At 38.2% G+C, this 24626-nt stretch overlaps 2 protein-coding genes across 2 annotated transcripts in view; both read left to right on the top strand.

Moving 5' to 3' along the window:
* LOC133558342 (rho-related GTP-binding protein RhoN-like) overlaps positions 1–24626 on the top strand; it is a 55915-nt gene that overhangs the window by 12933 nt on the left and 18356 nt on the right. The gene's annotated exons all lie outside the window — the stretch shown is intronic.
* Positions 4745–10601, top strand: LOC133558343 (cAMP-regulated phosphoprotein 19-like). Its single transcript, XM_061909645.1, has one exon. The coding sequence runs from the start codon at positions 5449–5451 to the stop codon at positions 5740–5742; it is 294 nt and encodes a 97-aa protein (XP_061765629.1). The 5' UTR covers positions 4745–5448; the 3' UTR covers positions 5743–10601.

Raw genomic sequence — 24626 nt, 5'->3', positions numbered from 1 at the left:
GGTGACATGTGCAATAACTACTCTCTGGTGTCCTTATGGAAACACGTTTTTTAGGCTACAAACCTGAAAATAAACAATCGAAAGAGCGCCATCGTTATCATTTTTCAGTTAAGGACTGCTATGTCCTGTCTGTTAAAAAACATTCAAACTCCATCCATCCATCCATTTCCTACCGCGTATTCCCTTTTGGGGTCGCGAAAGGCGCTGGCGCCTATCTCAACTACAATCGGGCGGAAGGCGTTATACACTCTGGACAAGTCGCCACCTCATCGCAGGGCCACATCCTCACATTGTTTATAATGTGAGCCTCCACACACTCCTCCGACTATCAGGTACTATTAAACTCACCAAAACACTAGCAACACAATAGAAAGATAGGAATTTCCCAGAATTATCCTAGTAAATGTGTCTAAAAACATCTGAATCGCTCCCAATGCAATCTCGATTTTATATTAAAAACACCTTTGACAGTTGAAATATGTCGCATAAATTATTTTCTTAACAATAAAAACACTAAAGATGCCAACACGCCTACATTGAACACTTAAACCTGAGTGGGCTAACTTTCAAAATGTCGTGCGCCCAGCTTCAAGCACGTAAACCACGCCCTACGTAACACGCAATATCTTTGTGTGTTGTTAACTAATGATAGCCACTTGGCAAAGTTAGCGACCATTGAATGTGTATTTAATTGAACAAGAATCAATTTAACAAATGGTAAATGAGTTGTACTTTTGTAGCGTTTTTCTACCTTACCAGGACCCATCAGGAGCAAGGGTGAAGTTTCTTGCTCAAGGACACAACGGATGTGACTAGGATGGTAGAAGGTGGGGATTGAACGAGGAACCCTCAGGTTGCTGGCACAGCCACTCTCCCAACTGCGCCAGATATGTTGCAAGATATTCTCGTAACATTTTTTGCTTTAAAAAATATAACTTTGAACAAGTTGAACTGCGTAGCACTTGTCCTTTATTTTAAAGTTAAAGTTAAAGTACAACTGATAGTCACACAAACACTATGTAGGTGTGGTGAAATTACTCTCTGCATTTGACCCATCCCCTTGTTCCACCCCCTGGGAGGTGAGCGGAGCAGTGAGCAGCAGCGGTGGCTGCGCTCGGGAATCATTTTGGTGATTCAACCCCCAATTCCACCCCAACAGGGAGGTAATGGGTCCCATTTTTATAGTCTTTGGTATGACTGGGCAGGGGTTTGAACTCACGACCTACCGATCTCAGGGCGGACACTCTAACAAAAAGGCCACTTAAAAACACATTTTTAGCGTTTACACACAAACAATAATGTTGATTGCAAATATTTTTAAGGCTCGTTGGGTTAAAAACTAATGGTAAGCTTTCTGTTTGAAAAAAACCTGTAGCTGAGATAGGCACCAGCGCCCTCCACGTACCCAAAGGGAATAAACGGTAGAAAAATGGATGGATGGATGGATAGAAAAAAACTAACAAAAACCAAAAAAACATAAATTGGTATTTTGGTTATAAAGTTCTCACATATGCTTATGCTGAAGAAGCAATATGTTGTAATTTGTCAAAGATGCTGATTTCCATCACTTAACCCTTAATATTAACATAGATTTGAAAAACAAACAAAAAAAAAATCCTTCCACTTTAAGACTTGAAAGGATCTCTGACAATGCAATATTTTGTTAAAGGCCAACTGAAATGAGATTTTCTTATCCAAACGAGGATAGTAGGTCCATTCTATGTGTCATACTTGATCATTTCGCGATAATGCCATCATTTTGCTGAAAGGATTTAGTTGAGAACATCGACGATAAAGTTCGCAACTTTTGGTTGCTAATAAAAAAGCCTTGCCTTTAGCGGAAGTAGCAGACGATGTGCGTGTGGCGTCACGGGTTGTAGGGCTCCTCACATTGTTTATAATCATAGCCTCCAGCAGCAAGAGCTATTTGGATCGAGAAAGCAACGATTTCCCCATTAATTTGAGCGAGGATGAAAGATTAGAGTGAAGCACTAAAAAAAAAAAAAAAAAAAAAAAAGGTGACGGCTCCAGTGTGAGCGTTTTAGATGTAATTAGACACATTTACTAGGATAATTCTGGAAAATCCCTTATCTGCTTTAGACACATTTACTAGGATAATTCTGGAAAATCCCTTATCTGCTTATTGTTTTAATAGTGTTTTAGTGAGATTATAAAGTCATACCTGAAAGTCGGATAACTGCGGTGAACGCCAGTGTCTCTGAGAGAAGCCGAGGAGCCAAGATCACAGCTGCCTTTTTGAGCTGCAGGTCGCATAATCTACTGAAGTCTCCGGTAAGAGCCGACGTAATATCACAATTTTCCCATCCAAAAACTTGCTGGTTGACGTAGAGAAACATGTTCGCTTGACATCTCTGTGTTAAAGCTTCACAACAAACAAAGAAACACCGGCTGTGTTTGTTTTGCTAACGGCAGCTGCAATCCACCGCTTTCCACCGACAGCATTCTTATTTGAACACATTGCAAAAGATTCAGCAACACGGATGTCCAAAATACTGTGTAATTATGCGATGAAAAGAGACGACTTTTAGCCGTGTTTGGTGCTGGGCTGAAATGTCCGCTCCAACCAATAATGTCACAAGCACGCATCAACAAAATCGTCATCATTCCGCGACGTTTTCAAGCATCCATCTACATGCAATTCAAACTCTGTTCTTCCACTCCTAACGCTCTTGATAGTGATGGCTATTATCTTTGATAAGGGTCTTCCCCCCGTCCATGGTCCTCTGCATGTCATTTAAAAGAGTCTTTAAGTGGGTGCTTGCCTAAGTTTAGTGCAGACTGATCCTGTGTGACTCCGGGCACGTAGCGTACGAATCATGAGGGTTGTGCTATGCAACTAAAGCTTTGAAAGATTTTGATTGATTGAAACTTTTATAAGTAGATTGCACAGTTCAGTACATATTCCGTACAATTGACCACTAAATGGTAACACCCGAATAAGTTTTTCAACTTGACGGCGTGCTGCAGTGGCCGTGCGCAACCGGAGGGTCCCTGGTTCAATCCCCACCTAGTACCAACCTCGTCACGTCCGTTGTGTCCTGAGCAAGACACTTCACCCTTGCTCCTGATGGGTGCTGGTTAGCGCCTTGCATGGCAGCTCCCTCCATCAGTGTGTGAATGTGTGTGTGAATGGGTGAATGTGGAAATAGTGTCAAAGCGCTTTGAGTACCTTGAAGGTAGAAAAGCGCTATACAAGTACAACCCATGTACATGTATGTATAAGATTCCTAGCGGGAAATTTAAAATTGCAATTTAGTAAACTAAACCGGCGGTATTGGCATGTGTTGCAATGTTAATATTTCATCATTGATATATAAACTATCAGACTGTGTGGTCGGTAGTAGTGGGTTTCAGTAGGCCTTTAAAGTCCTGCAATGTTACAAAAGATGCTAACATGGCATCAGATAACAGTGGAAGGTTTCCGCGGTTGACCTCCTTAAAAAACGACGATTTTAATAAAAATGTGAACAAATTTCAGTCCGCTCAATGTGCAAAAGTTGTGAGGTTAACAAAACCAACAAAACAGGCTAAACTGGCAGCGTGACAGTCAGCCACCATGCTGGCGTTTGTCCTCCAGGCAGAGAGACTTTGAAACCTGCAAGCTGGATTTTTACGTTTCTTCCTGCAGGGCCCGATGGAAAAAAAAAAAAGTGCGCTAAACTTAAGTGTTGTTCTTGCCTACAACACACTTTTGCCAAATTGTCTGCCGATGCTCTCATCCCTCCATCAGCGGGATCAACTTAGCCATCCATCATTCATTCATGAGCAGCTCTTATGACCTCCAATTACTTCCTTGAAAGCCGGGTCTGCTGTGTGTGCAGCTCCTGGAAGTACTGTATTAACTTTGTTTTTTTTTTAGTTGCAGGCCGGGGTTCAAGCGCTCCTGTTTTTTTCTAAGGATGTCCCTGAGTGAGCGTTCTAAGAGGTTCAAGAAAAGTGGGTACGAATAAAAATAGTAGCGAGTGAAGAGATAGGAGGATACGGTGACAAAGTGATGTACTTACTCTTTAAGTGCGAGTGTGGAAAGGTTCTCCTGTTCTGGTCGTCTCCTGCAGTCCATTAGGAGACTGAGGGTACATTGAAAATCAATAGACTCCATGTGTCTCAGTCACATTCCTAAAAGGCTTCTGGGCATTTCTTCCAGACACTACTGAAACTTTGTGAGTGACAACTCTCTGAGACCATGTCCACACTAGGGTTGTATGGTATACCGGTACTAGTATAGTATCGCGGTACTAATGAATCAAAAACAGTACTATACTCTGTTTGAAAAGTACCGGTTCCCGGGCATGACGTCATGTCGTGACATTGCTGGTTTTACGAGCAGAGTAGCATGTTCGGCAGCGCACAATCACAGACAGAAAAGGGAAAACGGACGCGTTTCGGCCTAAAAACTGACGATGAAGGTGAAGCTATAACAATAAAATACCCTCAGGAAGAGGTGTTTTAATACATATCTAGTAGGGCTGTGGGAAAAAATCAATTCGAATACAAATCGAATCGAATACGTTGTGCGATTCAGAATCGATTCTTTTTTTTTTTTTTTTTTTTTAAAATCGATTTTTTTTTTTTAATCAATCCAACAAACCACTACACAGCAATACCATAATAAGGCTATCCAATTCCAAAACCAAACCTGACCCAGCAACACTCAGAACTGCAATAAACTGAACAATTGAGTGGAGACACAAACACGACACAGAACAAACCAAAAGTAGTGAAACAAAAATGAATATTATCAACAACAGTATCAATATTAGTTATAATTTCAGCATAGCAGTGATTAAAAATCCCTCATTGACATTATCATTAGACATTTATAAAAATAAAATAAAAGTACAATAGTGTCACAGTGGCTTACACTTGCATCGCATCTCATAAGCTTGACAACACACTGTGTCCAATGTTTTCACAAAGATAAAATAAGTTGTATTTTTGGTTCGTTTAATAGTTAAAACAAATTTACATTATTGCAATTAGTTGATAAAACATTGTCCTTTAATTTATAAAAGCTTTTTTTAAAAAAATCTACTACTCTGCTAGCATGTCAGCAGACTGGGGTAGATCCTGCTGAAATCCTATGTATTGAATGAGTACAGAATCGTTTTGAATCAGAAAAATACCGTTTTTGAATCGAGAATCGCGTTGAATCGAAAAAAATCGATATACTATTGAATCGATATTGAATCGAATCGTGGCACACCCAAAGATTCGCAGCTCTAATAGCTAGCGAACATCCAATCTGCAGTCGGCAGTGTTTTAGCTACTTCTAAATCACTAATCTCTGCCTTCATGGTGACGAATAAAGTAAGTTTCTTATAAGTATCATCCCTGCAGGAGGAGGAATAGCTAAACATGCTTCACTAGTGGTCGACAGTAGAGGTGCGGCACTCTTTCATCCATGATCCCGCACCCCTAGTGCAGGAAATGGATGACAAAGTTGTCAGTACAGAGAAAGCAGAAGAAGCCAAGATAAAGGTCATGCATCCCAATCTTGGAGCTAGACCGGGAGGTTCAGATTTTCTGAGAAAACGACTTCAGAAAGGGCTAAAGTACTTTGATTCTGGCGATTACAACATGGCCAAGGCCAAAATGAAGAAGAAACACTTGCCATCAGCCCCAACAGAGAAGGCTCAGATCACAGGTGGTCACATCCCGACACCTCAGGACCTGCCTCAGAGAAAGACCTCTATTGCGACAAGCAAACTGGCTGAGAGATGAGTGTTTTTGTAGCTTTATTATAGCTCGGTATAGCTCATTTGGTAGAGCGGCCGTGCCAGCAACTTGATGGTTCCAGGTTCGTTTCCCGCTTTGGCCATCCTAGTCACTGCCGTTGTGTACTTGGGCAAGACACTTTACCCACCTGCTCCCAGTGCCACCCACACTGGTTTAAATGGAACTTCGATATTGGGTTTCACTATGTAAAGCGCTTTGAGTCACTAGAGAAAAGCGCTATATATAAATATAATTCACTAATTCACTAGACACCGTAGGAGGATCGCTAACAAAAGCTAGCGAGCCTGAACGTAAACAAATGCCATGGGTGGATCTCCACCTGACATCCACTGTAATGATACCAAGTCATCATCGGCGGTCACTCGAACGAGTATGACGATCCTCCTGGTAGGAGGTGTATCCCTTTATGGAGGAGGCCTGTGCGTGACTTTGTTTAACGTGGGGAGACTGGTGTACAGACAGTCACCAGACAATCCTTAAACAGAATGGGGTCAGGGTCCAGTGGCACGGAGTCCAAGACGACTGGGGACCCTTTTCTGCGGCTGGCTTCTTCCACCATCGCAGCCGTTGTGGTAGTTCTTAAATCTACCGTCTTCCGCCTGCTCTGCCGAAAAAGGTCTTCACCGTATACCTAGCTAGGGGGCAGTCAGGTACTAGGCCTTTACAAGGGCCACCTGGGGTAACAGTAGTGAAGGGTTTAACCTCCTAGTGCCGCAAGACCCCATAGAGGAGCCTTCACTGCCGGATGCACTTTAACGTCATGCCCAGGACACGATACCAAGTACAAGAGCGATACTACTATGATAACGTCAATATTTTTTATCGTCACAAAATCTTTTTTCTTTTTTTAAATTCATGTTATATTCACATACTCAGGAAACAAGTCCCCGGACACAACAGAATTTAAATTATCACCAATGTATGATCCTCTAACTACCTATCAGCTCGATACCTAATTTTGTGATATCATCCAAAACTGATATAAAGTATAAACTGTGGATGCTTTTAAAAAAGGCTTAAAAATCCTTCTTTTAAAAAAAAGCCTTTTCATAGATATATGCATACTAGTTCTAGCTATTAGGCTGTTCTCGTTTTTATTATTATTATTAAAAAATTTTAAGTACACTGTAGCACTTTGAGGTCGTTTGCTCAATGTAAAGTGCTTTTTAAAAAATAAAATCTATTATTATCATTATTACAAAACAACAGAAGAATAAGTGATTATTACATTTTAACAGAAGTGTAGATAGAACATCTTAAAACAGAAAATAACCAGATATTAACAGTTAATGGACAAGTAGATTAATAATACATTTTTACAGTTTGTCCTTAATAATTTTGACAAAATAATAGAGTTACAAGTGACACAATATGTTACTGCATACGCCAGCAGACAATTTAGGAGCCTTTGTTTGCTTACTTACTACTAAAAGACAAGTCGTCTAATGTTCACTATTTTTTCAAGAACAAAATTGTTAATATTAAACAGATGTTTGATTTACCCTAAGATTTTTTGTTAAGACAAAGCCAATAATGGCATTTTTTGGTGGTCTGATTAATTTAGAAAAGTATCGAAATACATTCTTTATAACAAAATATTTGTAAAGGGAAAACCCCAGTCCTCACAATCATGGGTCATAGTGAAATGATGTTCTAACAGTAAATACGTATGTGTCCTACTCTATTTGTTATCGTTACGTTGTTGTATGTGATATATGGCGTTTATTACATTGGATAGGAGTACAGTAACAGTGTATATGTAAAAAGTGGATAATAGCTGTCAGAATAATTGAATCCAAGTTATCACAAAACATTGTGTTGCTATGAGTTCCCGGCGAGACGACAAAAGCTGTCTTTAATCCTACCAAGAAGACGGCTTGTAAAACTCCACCGTGTAGGATGGGAAGCAACATGAAGGTGTTCTTTTTCTTGGATGTATTTTAATCCACAGAATGATTTTGTCATGACCCAAAGACTTGTATTTTTTCTCCCCCCCTCACCCCCCGTTTACCTGTATCTCATCTTTTTTGTAAGGGGCGCTGGAAGTCGGCAGACCCGTCACCAATCCTGTTCTGTCTCCCTGTAATGTTTGTCTGATCTTGAATGGGATTGTGCTGAAAATTTTAATTTTCCTGAAGGAACTCTCCTGACGGAATAAATAAAGTACTATCTAATCTAATCTAGAAAGCAGGATCTGCCCAAGTTCCAGGCACCTCTTCTTTGAACTCTTTTACGACATTTTCTATGAACAGACCTTTTCTTTTAACTGTTTTGTAATCAAAGTCGATGGCTTTTTACGACCCTCGTCCCTTTAGAAACAGCTGTTGCCATGTAATCAGGGAAAGTCTAAATAAAAGAGGATCCGTACAATCTTTGGTCAGAGCGTAATGACACTGTACAAGGGTACAGATGTACACGTTTCTCCGCACTGAGCCAACTTTAATTCTGTCTCTGATTCCTTGCTTCTTGTCTTGTTTAATAGATGTCATCAGTGCTTGAACCTGACAATAGCGCTTCTTGGAAACACACTGGAACCCAGTGTTAAAATATGACTAAAAATGTAAACATTGATACCACTATGGTTTAAACCCCTAATTACCTAATGGGAAAATATTGCTAAAAAGCATATATATAAGAGTTCATTAATATACTTTTAAATATTAGGAATATTTTAAAAATGTAGTATGTCATTCAGGAAGTAATTTTGTTGAGGCATTGAGCAGCCGATCGTGTCATAGTATTGGGATCAGTGTTGGCCAATAGATCAAGTGTACCCTTGTCCGCCCATGTCTCGGCGTGGCCTGTGTCTGTTGCATCAGTCCTTCGAGAGAGACACAGGCAGACAGAGAGCCTTGTGTCTGTGTTAATGAAAGCTAGCATGGCAGGTAGCTGCCTTTGTGGTGGAAAATACACAAGAGATTGATACTGTAGTCCAAAGGCTGTAAAACCAGTCAAGCTGAGAAAGCTCCGTGTTGCATCTGGGTCTACCCCATTGTCATGTTTTTTTAATTTTTATTTCCTGGACTGGATTGTTTTTGGACTGGATGCTTCTGTTGACTATATCCCAGAAGACCACAGATTTCCATAATTGGATGGCGACCCAAATGGTTTCATTTATAGACACAACTGAGACCATACAAACATTGGAAATGTCTATTTTGTATCTTGATTTTACAACCGCTGTATTTGTTATATTGTTGTGCACAGTTTTACAATCGAATGTTGCAAGTAAATGCAATTTTTTTTTTGCAAATTCTGTTTACGTGTTTTATGTTGTTGCACATTCTAGACACCTACGAATTTAAAACGTGTCTGAGATGGCCCAATTGTCCTTTCTGTTCAAGTATTGCAGTTGAAGTTACCTACACCTGCCTTACACTAATACAAAAATGGTGCACAGACAGCACTATAAGTGTTACAACATACTGTCTGAGGCAAGCGTGGAAAAACACAGCTCATTTGCATTAAAGCCACAGACACACAAAACAGTGCGTTCCCTGTAAGGTTTACAAAAAAAGCTTTAAACTGTAAAACAAACAGCATTAATCATATATGTTGAACAACACACTTTGAAGACACTAGATAGATGGATAGTACATTATTGATTCCTTCAGGAGAGTTCCCTCAGGAAAATAATAAATTACTAGTGTAAGATTCGGAATTGTTTATAAATGAGATCTGTCAAACATATTTAATTGGGATTAATTGCATTGTGTGTGTGGTTAACTCTTCAATAATCCCTGTCAAAGGCAGATAGGTAGGAGTTTTTTTTCTTTAATAAGTGTACCTTAGACCAGGGGTCGGCAACCCAAAATGTTGAAAGGGCCATATTGGACCAAAAATAAATAAAAAAATCTGTCTGGAGCCGCAAAAAATGTAAAGCCTTATATAGGTGTTATAATGAAGGCAACACATGGTGTAAGTGTCTATATTAGCCTGACGCAAATCTCCGTTGACAGAAATGTTGAAATGTAATATCAATTCTACACATTTTTACAACATTGGAAAACATTACTAAAACGGAGGCTTTTCAGAGGGTGTGATAACTACTCCTGGAAATTACTGCCTTAGAATGGCCAAAGGTAAAGATGTGTGTTTTCAAGTTGAAGGAAACAGAATCTGCAAATAAAATGACCTCAAATATACCTAAAATACGAGGCATAATGATGCATTATGTACATACAGGGGGCATAAATAGCATCGATTAGCTTGCAGTCATGCAGTAACCAAATATGTCTGATTAACACTCCACACAAGTCAATAACATCAACAAAGCTCACCTTTGTGCATTCACACACAGCATAAACCGTTTGATGGACAAATAAGAGACAAAGAAGGAGTGTGATAAAACACGTCTTTCTGTGGCAAGTTGGGCATGTAAACAAACTACGGTGAGTTCAAGGACTTCCGAAATTAGTCGAACAAAATGGCGCGGCCAAAATGTTCTCAACAGTGAAGCATGTTTAATGTAAACAGTGGGATTTCCAACAATTAGGAAGGTTTGTGTCATGTTCGTCCTCCTACAGAAACCATATTAAAACAAAAAATATATTTTTTTCCTAATCTTTTTCTATTTTCATACATTTTTGACAAAGCTCCTGGGAGCCACCAGGGCGGCGCTAAAGAGCCGATTTTGGCTCGAGAACCACTTGTTGCCGACCCCTGCCTAAGACGGATCAAGTTTTTGATGCTATCACAGGGGACTGGATAATTAGTTTGCTTTATGTTGCGTGCACGTTATTTACGCATTATTTACGCATTGAAAAAAAAAAGTGCCGTTAAAGGAAATTAGCCTAAATTTTTTACTATTACAGCATGATTATAAACAGATTAAATGACAATTTTCAATCAGCATGGAGTAGAGTGGTCCCTCGATTGTGCGTCTTCACTCTATTGCATATTTTTTCCCAGCATATTCTACGTAATTTTTGCCTCAATAAAGCCTTTTTTGGCTAAATGAACTAAAAATATCAATACTACAGTAGCATTGGCTACTGGACGAGATAAAACCAACCAGAGTGTGCTGTTCAGTATTGTGGCCACTGATTGGCTCAGCCTCAGGCAGCATTAAAATATTGGAATAAACAAGTGTAAAGGTGATTTTGCTGACTTAACATTTAATAATTCCTACTTTGCGTTTATTCATTTACCACAGAATCAATTAACAGTGATAAACGAGGGTTTATTGTCCAATTTTTCCCTCTTAAATAACTGATTTAGGAAATTCAACACGAAATGAACGCCAGAACATTTCACATTTTCTTTTACAGATTTTGATGGGGGATAAAAACACTTATGACACATACCAAACAGAACGCTGACTAATTGCTTTCTTGCTCAAGCTAAAATTAGCCCCACTGACGGCAAAAAAACAGACGTCACTGTGACGCTCTGATGAAAAGGTGTTTTTTTCCCTCTTAACTTGTTAACACTTGGGATCGCTAAAAGGGAATTATATTTTTAAAGTGCATATGCTTAAGAAATCTGTCCATCCAATGAAGACTGAATGTATCAATAATACAGGATGTAGTTATTGGAACCCCCATTACTTATTTTGTATGTTGGTGACCTTATTCTTAAGCCCTATGCACTACTTTTTCTAATTAATCAGGTTTTTACATAACCGCCTTCCAGCAACCTATTTTTTTTTATATCTGCATATCTACTCATGGGACAATACTACTGTATACTCAATGTCCATCTAACACAGCCACTGCGGTCTAAAGCAGTGGTCCCCAACCACCGGGCCGCGGACCGATTGGTACCGGGCCGCGCAAGAAAGAAAAAAAAAGAAGAAGAAAAAAAAAGTTTTTGTTTTTTTCAAATATTAAATCAACATAAAAAAACACAATATATACATTATATATCAATACAGTCTGCAGGGAGACAGTCCGTAAGCACACAAGATTGTATTTCTTTATGAAAAAAAAAAAAAAAACCGCAGTCATGGCTGCCCTCAGAGGGTCACTTGTAACAATGAATGTAAGAATATAAAAGTATAATCGCCTCATTATTATTATTGCCTATGCATTTTGTTTATTTGATTTTTGTACGTACAAATTGATGGATAATTTGCTCTGAAATTATAAGTGAAGGTGACAACCTGATATTTAGTTATTTTTTGTTATTTTTACAAACGGTATAAAATAATTAGGCGTGCTAAAAAATTTTTATTAACAGATTTGAATCCCGATTTTTTTTCATAATTTTTATTTTGTATTTTGGAATTAGGCAATCCTCCCTCTCACGTCTGCAGCTGGTCCAAAATGCAGCTGCTCGACTTTTAACTAACACAAGAAAAAGAGATCACATTACTCCTGTTTTAGCCTCCCTCCACCTGCTGCCTTTGTCTTTTAGAGTTCATTTAAAATTATCTTACTCGTTTTTAAATCCTTTTGTGGTCTTGCCCCTCCTTACCTCTCTGAGCCGCTCCACCTCTATGCCCCCACCCGGTCCCTCAGGTCAGCTTATCAGCTGATCCTGGAGCTACCCAAATCAAAGCGCAAGCTCAGAGGGGACAGGGCCTTCTCTGTTGCAGGTCCCAAACTCTGGAATGATCTCCCTCTTAATTTGAAACAGGCACCTTGTTTGGCTACTTTTAAGACCCTTCTTAAAACCCATTTTTATTCACTGGCTTTTAACCTACAGCATTTAGCTTTTTTTTTAAAACTGTTTTTAACTTTTTAACTGTTTTTTATCCAACAAATTGTTCTTAGGGTAATTTGTATTTGCTTTTTCAATGTGTATTTTACTTCTGTTTTAAATGTTATTTTGGATTGGGGCGGTATAGCTCGGTTGGTAGAGCGGCCGTGCCAGCAACTTGAGCGTTGCAAGTTCGATCCCCGCTTCCGCCATCCTAGTCACTGCCGTTGTGTCCTTGGGCAAGACACTTTACCCGCCTGCTCCCAGTGCCACCCACACTGGTTTAAATGTAACTTAGATATTGGGTTTCACTATGTAAACCGCTTTGAGTCACTAGAGAAAAAGTGCTATATAAATATAAATCACTTTATTTTCTAGTCTGTCATTTGCCTGTATTTCTTCGTGGTGTTCTTCAACTGTGGTTGTTTTAAAGGGCTTTATAAATAAAGTTGGTATGGTATGGTATAAATCTATTATATATTTTTTGGGACGAATTTATTAAAAAACAAAAACAAAACATTTTTTAGACGATCCCTGTGCTTACTTGGTGTACGTATGTGTCATACGTCAGCAACCAAAGGGAAGTTTTTTAACCTGTAAGCTGTTTTGTTAAGGTGTTATTATCATACCAAATACTACGTTGCAAAAATCAGTTTTAATCCAGAATCGTGTTGAATCGAGTCTGGATTATGATTCAAATCCTCACCTCAACAATCAGACTCGAATAGCGAGGTGCCCAAAGATTCACGTCAATAACAATTGAATATTTGTATAATCTATCAAAGTTTAAAACATATGAAATGTCATGTATTACATATTTTTTTTTTCTGTCAAAATGGAAACAATGAAAACATTTAATAAGAAAGATGAATTCCCAGGCTTTCGCGGGCCACATTAAATGACGTATCGGGCCTTGAGTTCGACACGTGTGAAGTAGGTGGAGGAACGCAAGGTTTAGGTCCAATCCCAATACACCCCCTCACCCACTACGCCCTCAAAATGACGCAAAAAGGGGTAGATCTTTGTAATCTTCCCTAAAAATTTGGACACCACTTGCTATGTCACTGCATAGTTTATGTTCGTGCACATAAGCGACTATATAGTTACATTTGCACATACGTCCCACCTACAGTTGTACCAACACCGATATTTTGGTACCAAAATGTATATTGTGATGTATATCAATACTTTTAGATAATTAAAAAAAAAAAAAGGGCACCACAAAAAATTTCATTATTGGCCTCATTTTAACATGTATGATAAGATTTATGATTAAACACAAGAGCTTTTCTTATTGCACTCAAAGAACAGTTTACATGTATTTTACATTTTATATCAAGTCTGCCATAATCTAGAATTAGGTCAGAATAGAATAGAAAGCTTTATTGACATGCTTCTTGATTTATGGTTGCCAATTTTGATCTGTTTTAAGACAAACAGAATAGTTAGTAAGTACTGAAAACAATAAGGCTAAAACTACACAAATAAGGCACGTAGCAGGTAAAACACAATATTAAAGACAAAACACAAATGAAATAGTCGGAACTTGTAACGAAATTCAGTCAAGTAACTAGCATTATTTTACATTACGTGGGTGGTTGGGACTGCTCTAATCATTTTCAACAAGCCAAACAGCTTTATGCGTGTCTCGTATCTACTGTATATGTGCACACTGTTAACTATATTACCCGCCACGCTTTGAACTCCTTGTGCAGGTCTGAATGTTTGTTTTTTCAATGTTTACCTAAATTTGAAGCAACGGTGGTAATGCTGTATTGACATAATTGGCAAGGCATGTTTTAAAGGAGCGTCGCACTTCCGTGTTTAAAGAGTAATCTTTATTGATAGTTCTGAAGTCCAAATACCTTCATATTGGCTTTCACGCACCCTTTTTATTAACCAGTAGTATTGCTGTTTTTTGTCGTTATTCCTTTGGACACCTTTTCTGATTGTATGCTCTCAGTGTGTGCGTTTTGTACACGAAAGCGTCGCCGCCGCACAGCAGCACAAGTGGATGAAAAATAATTACAGTAATACTTTTTTTTTTTAGTTCATTACTACCACGGTACTTTATTAGTAGCCATGTACTATACAACCCTACACTCCCACCGTTACACAACAAACCAGACAACATTGGAGTTAAGGGCCGAGATTGTTTTTTTTTTCACATTCACCATGCTGCAGTTGAAGAATAAACGAAGAACTACACAGAGAAGACGCCACCCACCATCTACGACTGTTGTCTCTTGTGAAGTTTTTGAACTTTGAGTTTTTTAATGTTTTCACATTCGCAAGCTTTAAAGCAGGGGTCCCCAAAATTTTTGACTCGGGGGCTGCATTGGGTTAAGAACATTTTGTGTGTGTGTATATATATATATATATATATATATATATAGTTGTATGTATGTGTGTATATTTATATATATAGTGTGTATATTTATATATATAGTCATATATATGTATATACATATATAGTTGTCTATACGTACATGTATATACACACACACACATATATATATACATATACACATTTATATACATATATAGTTGTATATATATACATATGTAGTTGTATATATATACACACACACACACACATACATACATATATACATACACACACACACACATGTACACACATATATTTATTTACATATATACACATATATATAGTTGTATATATACATTTATAGTTGTATATATGTATATATACACACACACATATATACATATCCACACACACACACACATGTATATATAAATATACACACACACACATAAATATATATATATATATACACACACACACACACGTTAGGTCAGGAAAAAACACAGAGGCTATTTCATCCCTACAAGCCTGTTTTGCAGGTTTCCCTGCTCTTCAAGGAAATCCCCTGAAGAGCAGGGAAACCTGCGAAACAGGCTTGAAGGGATGAAATAGCCTCTGTGTTTTTTCATGACCTAACGTATATTCTGCTCTACCCCGGTATTGAGCCCTGTATAACGGATAAACCACATTAACCTCGACTGTATGTTCCGAGCGCTATAATGTCACGTTCTCGATGGGAAAATGCATATGATTTGCCTGAACGGCTAGGAGACACCGAGACTAACAAGCGGTAGAAAATAAATAATAAATAATAATAAATATTTTTTATAAAAAAAATCTTTTTTTTTTTTAACTTGGGACCTCCCTTGGGCCAAATTTTGGGGACCCCTGCTTTAAAGTATTAGTATTTTAGTATTACTGTTTAATATTTTTTCCTAATGTTAGCTAACATGATTAGCTAGCTAACATTACAAACTATCGTTCCAAAATAACATGTAATATGTAACCTCTGCAGAAATTGTGGAAATTTCCTCTGGCCCTTGGCACACCACTACCTTCATTTGGAATGCACAAAACAAAGGGATAGGGTTAAAATGTAGGGCGAGGGGGTGCATTGGGATCGGGCCTTAGGCTAGTATCCACCAGCTCCCTGATGTGATTAAGAAGGAGTGGAAGAGGATTTCGATAACTACCTGTGCAGTTCCGGAGAATTCCAAGAGGATTTGGGCAGTGCAGATAACGATGGTGCTCGCACTAAGTATTCACACTTTGGGCAATGTAAACCCATCAAGGTCGGCTTCAGAAATGTAATAGTACATCGGAGTGTCCTGAGACAATTTTTTCACTTCTGAAATATCGATATTGGAGCCTTGAATATTGGCTGCTACTGATATTAATCCAATATGATATCAGCACAAATTAAAAAAGGCTTAAAGGAAATGACTTAAAACAGACAACATTGATAAGTATAAAAACCACTACCTTATTTATCATTAATCATCAGTAACGGACTTATGCAGTTTTTAATTTGAAATGGTAATTTTTGTTACACATTTGTTACTGCCTTACTGCATACTCTGTAAGTAATATGCAACATTAATTATTTAATTCTTCTTTATATTGACAAATGGGTTTTAGACTGCAAAATTGTTCAATTCCATCCATCCATTTTCTACCGCTTATTCCCTTTGGGGTCGCGGGGGGCGCTGGTGCCTATCTCAGCTACAATCGGGCGGAAGGCGGTGTACACCCTGGACAAGTCGTCACCTCATCGCAGGGCCAACACAAATAGACAGACAACATTCACACAATTAAGGATGGTTATTACGTACGTCTGGGCTGTGTGCGTAGCTGTCAGGTCCTAGTTTACCTTTTGTAAACGACTTTACTAAAATACAAAAATATACCAACATTGTGTGCTTATCTGAGCATATTTAGACGTTAACTGGCTGTCAAGTCATGCATATTTTTAACACGCTGCTGGAATGCTTGTAACATTGATTTTAGAAGCAAGCCGATATAATCCAATACTTGTTTTGTTATTTTTTGCTAATATCAGACACATATCGGATCGGGACATCCTAATAGTGATAATACATGAAATTTGTGTTTCTCCTTGATCAGACCGAGCGGTAAAAAATGGATGGATGGAATTTAATATATATACAGTTTGTGTGTGTGTATATATATATAAAAAAATATTTACACACATCTTTTCCTCATTCAATGTGTTTTCTTTATTTTCATAACTATTTACATTGTAGATGTATCAAAGCTATGAATGAACACATGTGGAGTTATGTACTTAACAAAAAAGGTGAAGTAACTGAAAACATGTTTTTTGTTCTAGTTTCTTCAAAATAGCCACCCTTTGCTGCATATATATATACATACATATATACATGTATGTATATATGTATAGACACACACAATATATATATACATATATATATATAAATTATATATACACACGCACACACACATATATATAAATATATATTTTAAAAAATGATAGAGCAGCTGTGATCTACTGAAAATGCAGATTCTAACCATTTATATACTTTCTACGGTTAAAGACATACGATAATTCAAAAAACAGACTCATATTCGTGGCTAAGTTTGCGATGTAAAAAATGGCAAACATCCGGCAGGCCAGATTTTGCCTAGATAAACTGCAGCTCCCCACTACGGAAAGCAATCATGCAGCCCCAAACCATGACGATGCAAACACCATCACACTCACTTGTGTTGCCATCTTTTTCTGACAATATTATTAGCATTGTCATTTTCAGTGGAGAGCAAATCGGAAATGCAATACAAGCTTGACAGACTACTCTAGGGTAGAACCATGTTTCATTTCTATATTGTCCCTTTAGAACAGTGGTTCTTAACCGGGGTTTGATTGAACCCTAGGGGTTCGGTGAGTCGGGCTCAGGGGTTCGGCGAAGGTCAAAACACACCCGACTCATCGTGCAAATAAAAACTTCTCCCTAGCGGCGTATTACGGATACGGCAACAGCTGACTGATTTGCAGGTGTGTAATTTGTTGTGAGTTTACGCACTGTTGGTTTTGGTGTTTGAACAAGGTGATGTTAATGCAAGGTTCATTTTGTGCACCAGTAAAAAAAACATGGTAACATTTTAGTATGGGGAACATCCATCCATCCATTTTCTACCGCTTATTCCCTTTTGGGGTCGCGGGGGGCGCTGGCGCCTATCTCAGCTACAATCGGGCGGAAGGCGGGGTACACCCTGGACAAGTCGCCACCTCATCGCAGGGCCAACACAGATAGACAGACAACATTCACACTCACATTCACGCACTAGGGACCAATTTAGTGTTGCCAATCAACCTTTCCCCAGGTGCATGTCTTTGGAAGTGGGAGGAAGCCGGAGTACCCGGAGGGAACCCACGCATTCACGGGGAGAACATGCAAACTCCACACAGAAAGATCCCGAGCCTGGATTTGAACCCAGGACTGCAGGAACTTCGTATTGTGAGGCAGACGCACTAACCCCTCTGCCACCGTGAAGCCTATGGGGAACATATTCACCATTAATTAGTTGCTTATTAACATGCAAATTAGTAACATATTGGCTCTTAACTATTAAGTACTTATTAATGCCTTATTCGGCATGGCGTTATTATAACCCTAACCCAAACCAAATAACTCTAAATTAAGTCGTCATTACTTAGAGTATGTTCCCCTAGAGTCCAATTAACTCTAAATTAAGTATTTGTTACATAGAATATGTTCCACATACTAAAGTGGTATCAAAAACATACAACTTTGTCTTGAATTTGAAAAAAAAAACAAGACATTTTATTTTTCGACGAATGCACACATGAAACCGGTGGGGTTCGGTACCTCCAACAAGGTTAAGAACCACTGCTTTAAAAGATAACTCAGTCAAATACATATGGTGAGTATCAATCAAATGGGTGTTTTTTTTTGGGTCATTCGGCAAGTGGGGGATACAAGAAATCAGAAATTTCAAAGGAAAGGCAAAACATCATCATCTCTGCGGGGCATCTTGGATTGTTTACAGGCGTATGGTAAGCAATTAGCCTCACTCAGCGTGTGTTTGCGTGCAGACGGCGTTGTTGAATAATAAACCATACCAGCGAAGTTGGAGTTCTCTAGTGCTTAGTCAAAAGTGCTGAAGATGCATCTCAACACAAAAGGTCGTCTACATTAAAAAGAAAAACGCCACATTACTTTAAAAAAGGACAAACATGACTTTAATATTAATGAGCACTACTGTTGCTGTGATGGAAGATGTCATAAGGGAGGATTAAAGGTGTGCGAGCGCGCACTGTTGAATTATGCAGAGCATCACGAAGACGAAAAGATATAACAGGCGGACCGATTGTCCCTTATCTGTTATCCTACAGCTTGAATGACGACAGAAATGTCTTTCATTTCATTTTTTTTTATGTTCAGTCAAGCTCTGACTGAGTGAGAAAGGGAGATAAGAGTGTTGAAAATTGCTAACACGATTTAGCATAAATGTAGAATAGATAAATATGCCGGCCTTCATTTCCGAGGCAAGAGATGTTGCCCGGCAGGGCTCATTAAAAGGTTGCTCGCCCAGGCATCCTGCCTCATTAAAACTTTAGATTCCTCTTAGCGCAACTATAGGTTCACATTCTGTGACAAATTAATGGGCAAAATGGGAAGAAATGAGTGGGACACACCTAGTTGGAGTCAGTGGATAAATGTAGGATTTACAGATAACAATACCTTGGGGTGTAACGGTAATTCCTAATTATGGTTCAGTACAGTCTTAGCTGTTCTGTAGCTCTGGTCTCTACTGAACAATGGTGGCACACTGCCTTTGTCCTATCCACTTGTCTTTGTCCGTTTACCCTATTTTCCGGACCATAGTGTGCACCGGATTATAATGCGCACTGCCGATGAATGGTCCATGTTCGATCTTTTTTCATATAAAAGGCGCACCGGATTATAGGGCGCATTAAAGTAGTCATATTGTTATTTTTTCCTAAATTGACATCACTTCCTTGTGGTCTACGCAACATGTAATGGTGGTTCTTTGGTCAAAATGTTGCATAGATTATGTGTTACAGATTATCTTCAACTGACTTTCTGACAGTCACTTCCGGATGCGCTGTTTTGTTTGTGGTCTTATTTACGTGGTTCACCTTCGACAGCGTCTTCTCCCCGTCATCTTTGTTGTAGCGGTGTAGCGTGCAAGGACGGGAGTGGAAGAAGTGTCAAAAGATGGAGCTAACTGTTTGACATTCAGACTTTACTTAAATCAATATCTTCTCATGCGGAAACATGTCCCGTAAAAAAACGTCCGACGGGAACTCTAATAACTAAAGTTCCTTGGGTGAATAATGTAAACTCACTACACCGGTATGTTTTAGCGCTTTCATGGCGAGCTTACTGACAGTTATAAGTAAGAACTTTAAACTACTTTATATTAGAAATGGCAACAGTGGAAGATGAATGTCCCATAACCAGAAGATAGAGAAAAGGAAGTAGCCTATCGACTACGGCTTCGATACGGACTACAAAGGCGAATGCGCACAATTTTTCCGTATTTTTGAAGATCTCAAATACAGATCCGCAGGTACAAGAAGGTAAGAAAAGTTTCTTTTGCATAATATTGCGAAACACAAAAACAGATATGTTTTACCTTATACACACACCATAATAATACTCGTATGTGGAAGCACAGTACAATCCACAGTACCAAAGTCGTACTAAAACATTTTGATAGATTTTTGAGCCCCGTGTGTAATGTTCTATACTTTCAATGGAACATATAAAATGTTGGTGTTGTTCACTTGAGTGATATTGCCATCATACCTTTTACCACGTATCTCTCATGTTTGACTGCCATCTACTGGTCACACTTATCATTACACCATGTACCAAATAAAATTGCTTCAAGATCGGTGAGCAAAACCAGAATTATTCCATACATTACAATGTCGAGTTTTGAGAAAAAAAAAAAATTAGGTGCCCCTTATAGTCCGGAAAATATGGGTTAAGACGCTTTTCAAGCTCTGGCTTGTCCTTGGCACTATCGCAAGCCATGACTCGTGCTGGGCTCCAGGTAGTTTGTTCACGGTGTAGACGCAAGGCAGCTACTACTTCCTGTCCGCAACTCAATGTGTTCCTTGTGGTAACTCGGTACACTTCTGTACCGTAGCAAAAAAAATAATTATTAAAACATGTGCTGTAGTAATGCCTGACAATTTAAACATATATTTCACAAGTAGGCCAGCAAATATGTGAACAATAGATGAAAAATAAGAGAAAACTACTTGTTTAAGCTACACGCACACAAAGCATACTTTAGCGGAAAGAAAGAAAAATCATGTATAAGTAATGACAAGACTCCACCAATGTTCACTGACACTACTATTCAACAGCGGCTAACACTAAAGGCTCTTTAAATCCATGTAGGATCCGAGACAGATGGACCGGGGGTTCTTTGTGGCGCTCCTTTACAACAAGCAGCATATCTCGGCCTCGAGGGGGACCGTTCTACTTCACAGACGAGAGTGCATAGGGAAAAAAAAATAACCAGATCAATATGCATTAGTGCAGAACATGGATTAGTGGACATCATGGAACCTTGAACTAAGGTGTGTCTAGAAGAGGACCCCTTTCACCAGTTCCTACAACTCCAAAGGGTCCATTAAAGGCTTTCACTCCAATCAGTCCCACATGGAAGCAGAAAAGGGAAGAAAGGTACTGATGTTTTGAAGGATTTACTACAAAAAACTCGAGTCAAAGATCCTCTATGACAGTGGTCTCCAACAATTTTTGCACCACGGACCGGTTAATTGTAGGCATTATTTTCAGGGACCGGCTTTCCACTTGTGCCAGATAAATACAGCAAGAATAAGTGCATGAAAAATACAGCTTACTATAATCCTGAATTAGTGTTTCTTTGCAATGAGATGCAGGTGGAAATCAGCCTTTGGATACAATCTGTCACTTTTCTGTCTGATATGTTCATTAATGTCCATTGTTTCATGTCAAAAAGTTATAACAAATGGCAACCTCCCATGAGTTTTATTGTACATCTATAAACAAGCTCATCGGTGTGTCTAGTGCACAGGTGTCAAACTCGAGGCCCGTGGGCTAAATGTGGCCCTCCACGTCATTTTATATGGCCCGCAAAAGCCTGGAAATAATGTTTCAATAAAATACCTTATATTTTCTTTTTCTACTTTTTTTACTAAAGATATTGGTTGTTTTTTTTGACAGGGAAAAAAGATAGTGTCCAATATTGCAAGAAATATATTATCTGACGTTGTTGGTCAAAATCCAAATAAATACTTAAATATCTGCTTAACTTATGATTTCAAAGGAAGTTATCCATCAAAGTGTACACTATAAAAATGACCAATAGATTTTACCGTAACATTTAGGGAGTTGTTTTCAGAGCATATTCATTTTTAGTTGGAAAAAACAACAGCAAATGTTTGTTTTTTTACAGTAAAATTCTCTCAACTGAGCTGTCAGTTTTTTTTTTTTAAATCCACGGTTGATGATTTTATGGTACCACATTTTATTATGGTAAAAAACAGGCATTAGAGTTGCCAAAATAAAATTAAGCAGTGGTACTGTTTTTCAGTTTACAGTGATATGTATTAAAAATAATAATAATAATAATAAAAAACAACAATTTACAGGACAATATTTTACTGGCAACTAAGCTTGCCAGTTTTTTTCTGTAAAAAAACAGTGGTAAAATCAGCAGATTTTTTTTTACTCTTTACGTAAAAAAAAAATAAATAAAATAAAATAAAATAAATATTTAAATTCATAGGCAAATTCGTTAATTATTTACTGTTACAAGCGGCCCCCTAATGGCAGCCATGACTGCGGTGTGGCCCTCAATGAAAACAAATTCGACACCCCTGGTCAGGTAGGACAGGCCAAAGTTAAGTCGAAAGAATATACAACAATTACTCTCAACCAAAAAAAGAGAAAAAGAATCTTAGAGAAAAATGTAATCCAAAACATTTGTACGCACGTACAACACTTAAGACCTTCAGTATATCAGTATGTGAAATTAAATTATTGAATGGATTAAGCAAAGCAATCAAACAATGTACTAATATGATCCACTTCAAGAAACTCTTCGAATTTAAAGTGTTTACAAAGTACAAAGAAAAAGAACCATGATAAACATATAAATAAACAAACATTCTGAATTTATTTCATCCATCTAACCGTTAATTTTTTCAAAATAATCTTACTCATCTCACCATATGAAATGTAAGTTACTTCATCGAGTATTATTTATTTATTTTTATTGTGATTACTTATGGAGTATATTTTGAATAAATTGAGAACAGGAAGTGAACCAAAATTTTGGCAACTATTATGTAAAAGAAAAGGGGTAGGATTAAATAAGCTCTTCTTCTTCCTACCCATTTTTGAACATGTTGAAAAGAGAAACTGGAAATTGTGATGTATCATGTTGTATGCTTGCATGTTCCAAATGAACTCAAACTCAAAATGTTGTCCCATATAAATTATTTTATGTTTCTCTCCAGCCCGGTAGCAAATGCGTCACGGACCTATACCGGTCCCTGGACCGGTGGTTGGGGACCATTGCTCTATGACATTTAGATGTGTTTCTGAGGACTGGTTACACATATTTATATCCATTTTTTTCTTTTACGCCCTGAGTCTCTGAATTCCCTTAAGTCACTTTGGGAGAGTGACCGTATCTGAGACAGAGATCTTAGGTAGAGTTCCTAAGTATTTTATTTGTGTTAGACACAGCCTTATCCAACGCAAGCTAATACATCGTACTTATTATGCCAAGGTCCGACTGGCTAGGATGTATAACGGAATATCAGACTGATATGTGATCCGTGTCCAGTCTTCAGCTAACAAAATACATATGTTTACGCTCTGTCCTTCCCTGTGTAGTTATTGGACTGACATTTTTAATACTTTGTCTTTGGTAATTGGGAAAAAGATTGAACCGAATCCTCCAAGCAGACTATTTGGGGGTAGTCCCTCTGTCATCTTCTCTCAGCAAATCCAAAGAGTCTGGTGGCATTCACTATTTTGTTGGCTGTGTTAGATTGGAAGGCTGCAGCGCCTCCCTGCCAAACCTGCTGGATTGGAGATATTCTTTATTTCTTTAAATTGGAGAAATTTAGATTGACATTGAACGGTTGTTCTGTGAAGTTTCAGGAAGTATGGGGGTGGTTTCCTAAAATATGTAAAAGAGACCGCTCTACAATTTAACTCCGATTGAAAAGTAATTGAAAGGTAGATAATTGATGAGCCTTCTGGGTATTGCTGCACCGTGTTGGGGATATTCAGGAGTGAAGTTGTTTATGGCTCTATTTATGTCAATATTTGCCTGTACTTATTTGTCTGTTTTTTCATTTTTCATATTGGGGTGGGAAAAAAAAAACATTTGATATGTATTTCTGTCAACTGTGTGTCCAAAATGTTATAAACCAACTTAAAAAAAAAAAGATCCCTTATGAGAGGAGAACTCAACTATTATTGAGGACGTGCTATGAAAACAGTCTTCAAAGATCCTTTTTGACAGGAGCTCTCTGCTGTTTTTAAGAATACATTGTAGTAAAAAAACACAAGTCAAAGATCCTGTATGACAGTGGCTCTTTGCCGTTTTTAAGAATATACTGTACTATAAAAACACGAGGCAAACCCTCCCTGATACGAGCCCTTTGCTATTTTTAACAATATACTGTACAACAAAAACACAGGTCAAAGCTCCTGTATGACAGGGGCTCTCTGTTGTTTTTTTAAGAATATACTGTACTACAAAAACACATGTTAAAGATCCTCTGACAGGAGCGCGCTGCTGTTTTAAAGAACATACTGTACTACAAAAACACGAGTCAAAGATCCTCTGTGAC

The sequence above is a fragment of the Nerophis ophidion genome, linkage group LG08 (genome assembly GCF_033978795.1).
Source record: "Nerophis ophidion isolate RoL-2023_Sa linkage group LG08, RoL_Noph_v1.0, whole genome shotgun sequence".
NCBI classification, from domain to species: Eukaryota; Metazoa; Chordata; class Actinopteri; order Syngnathiformes; family Syngnathidae; genus Nerophis; species Nerophis ophidion.
This window is presented reverse-complemented; position numbering and strand designations above follow the sequence as displayed.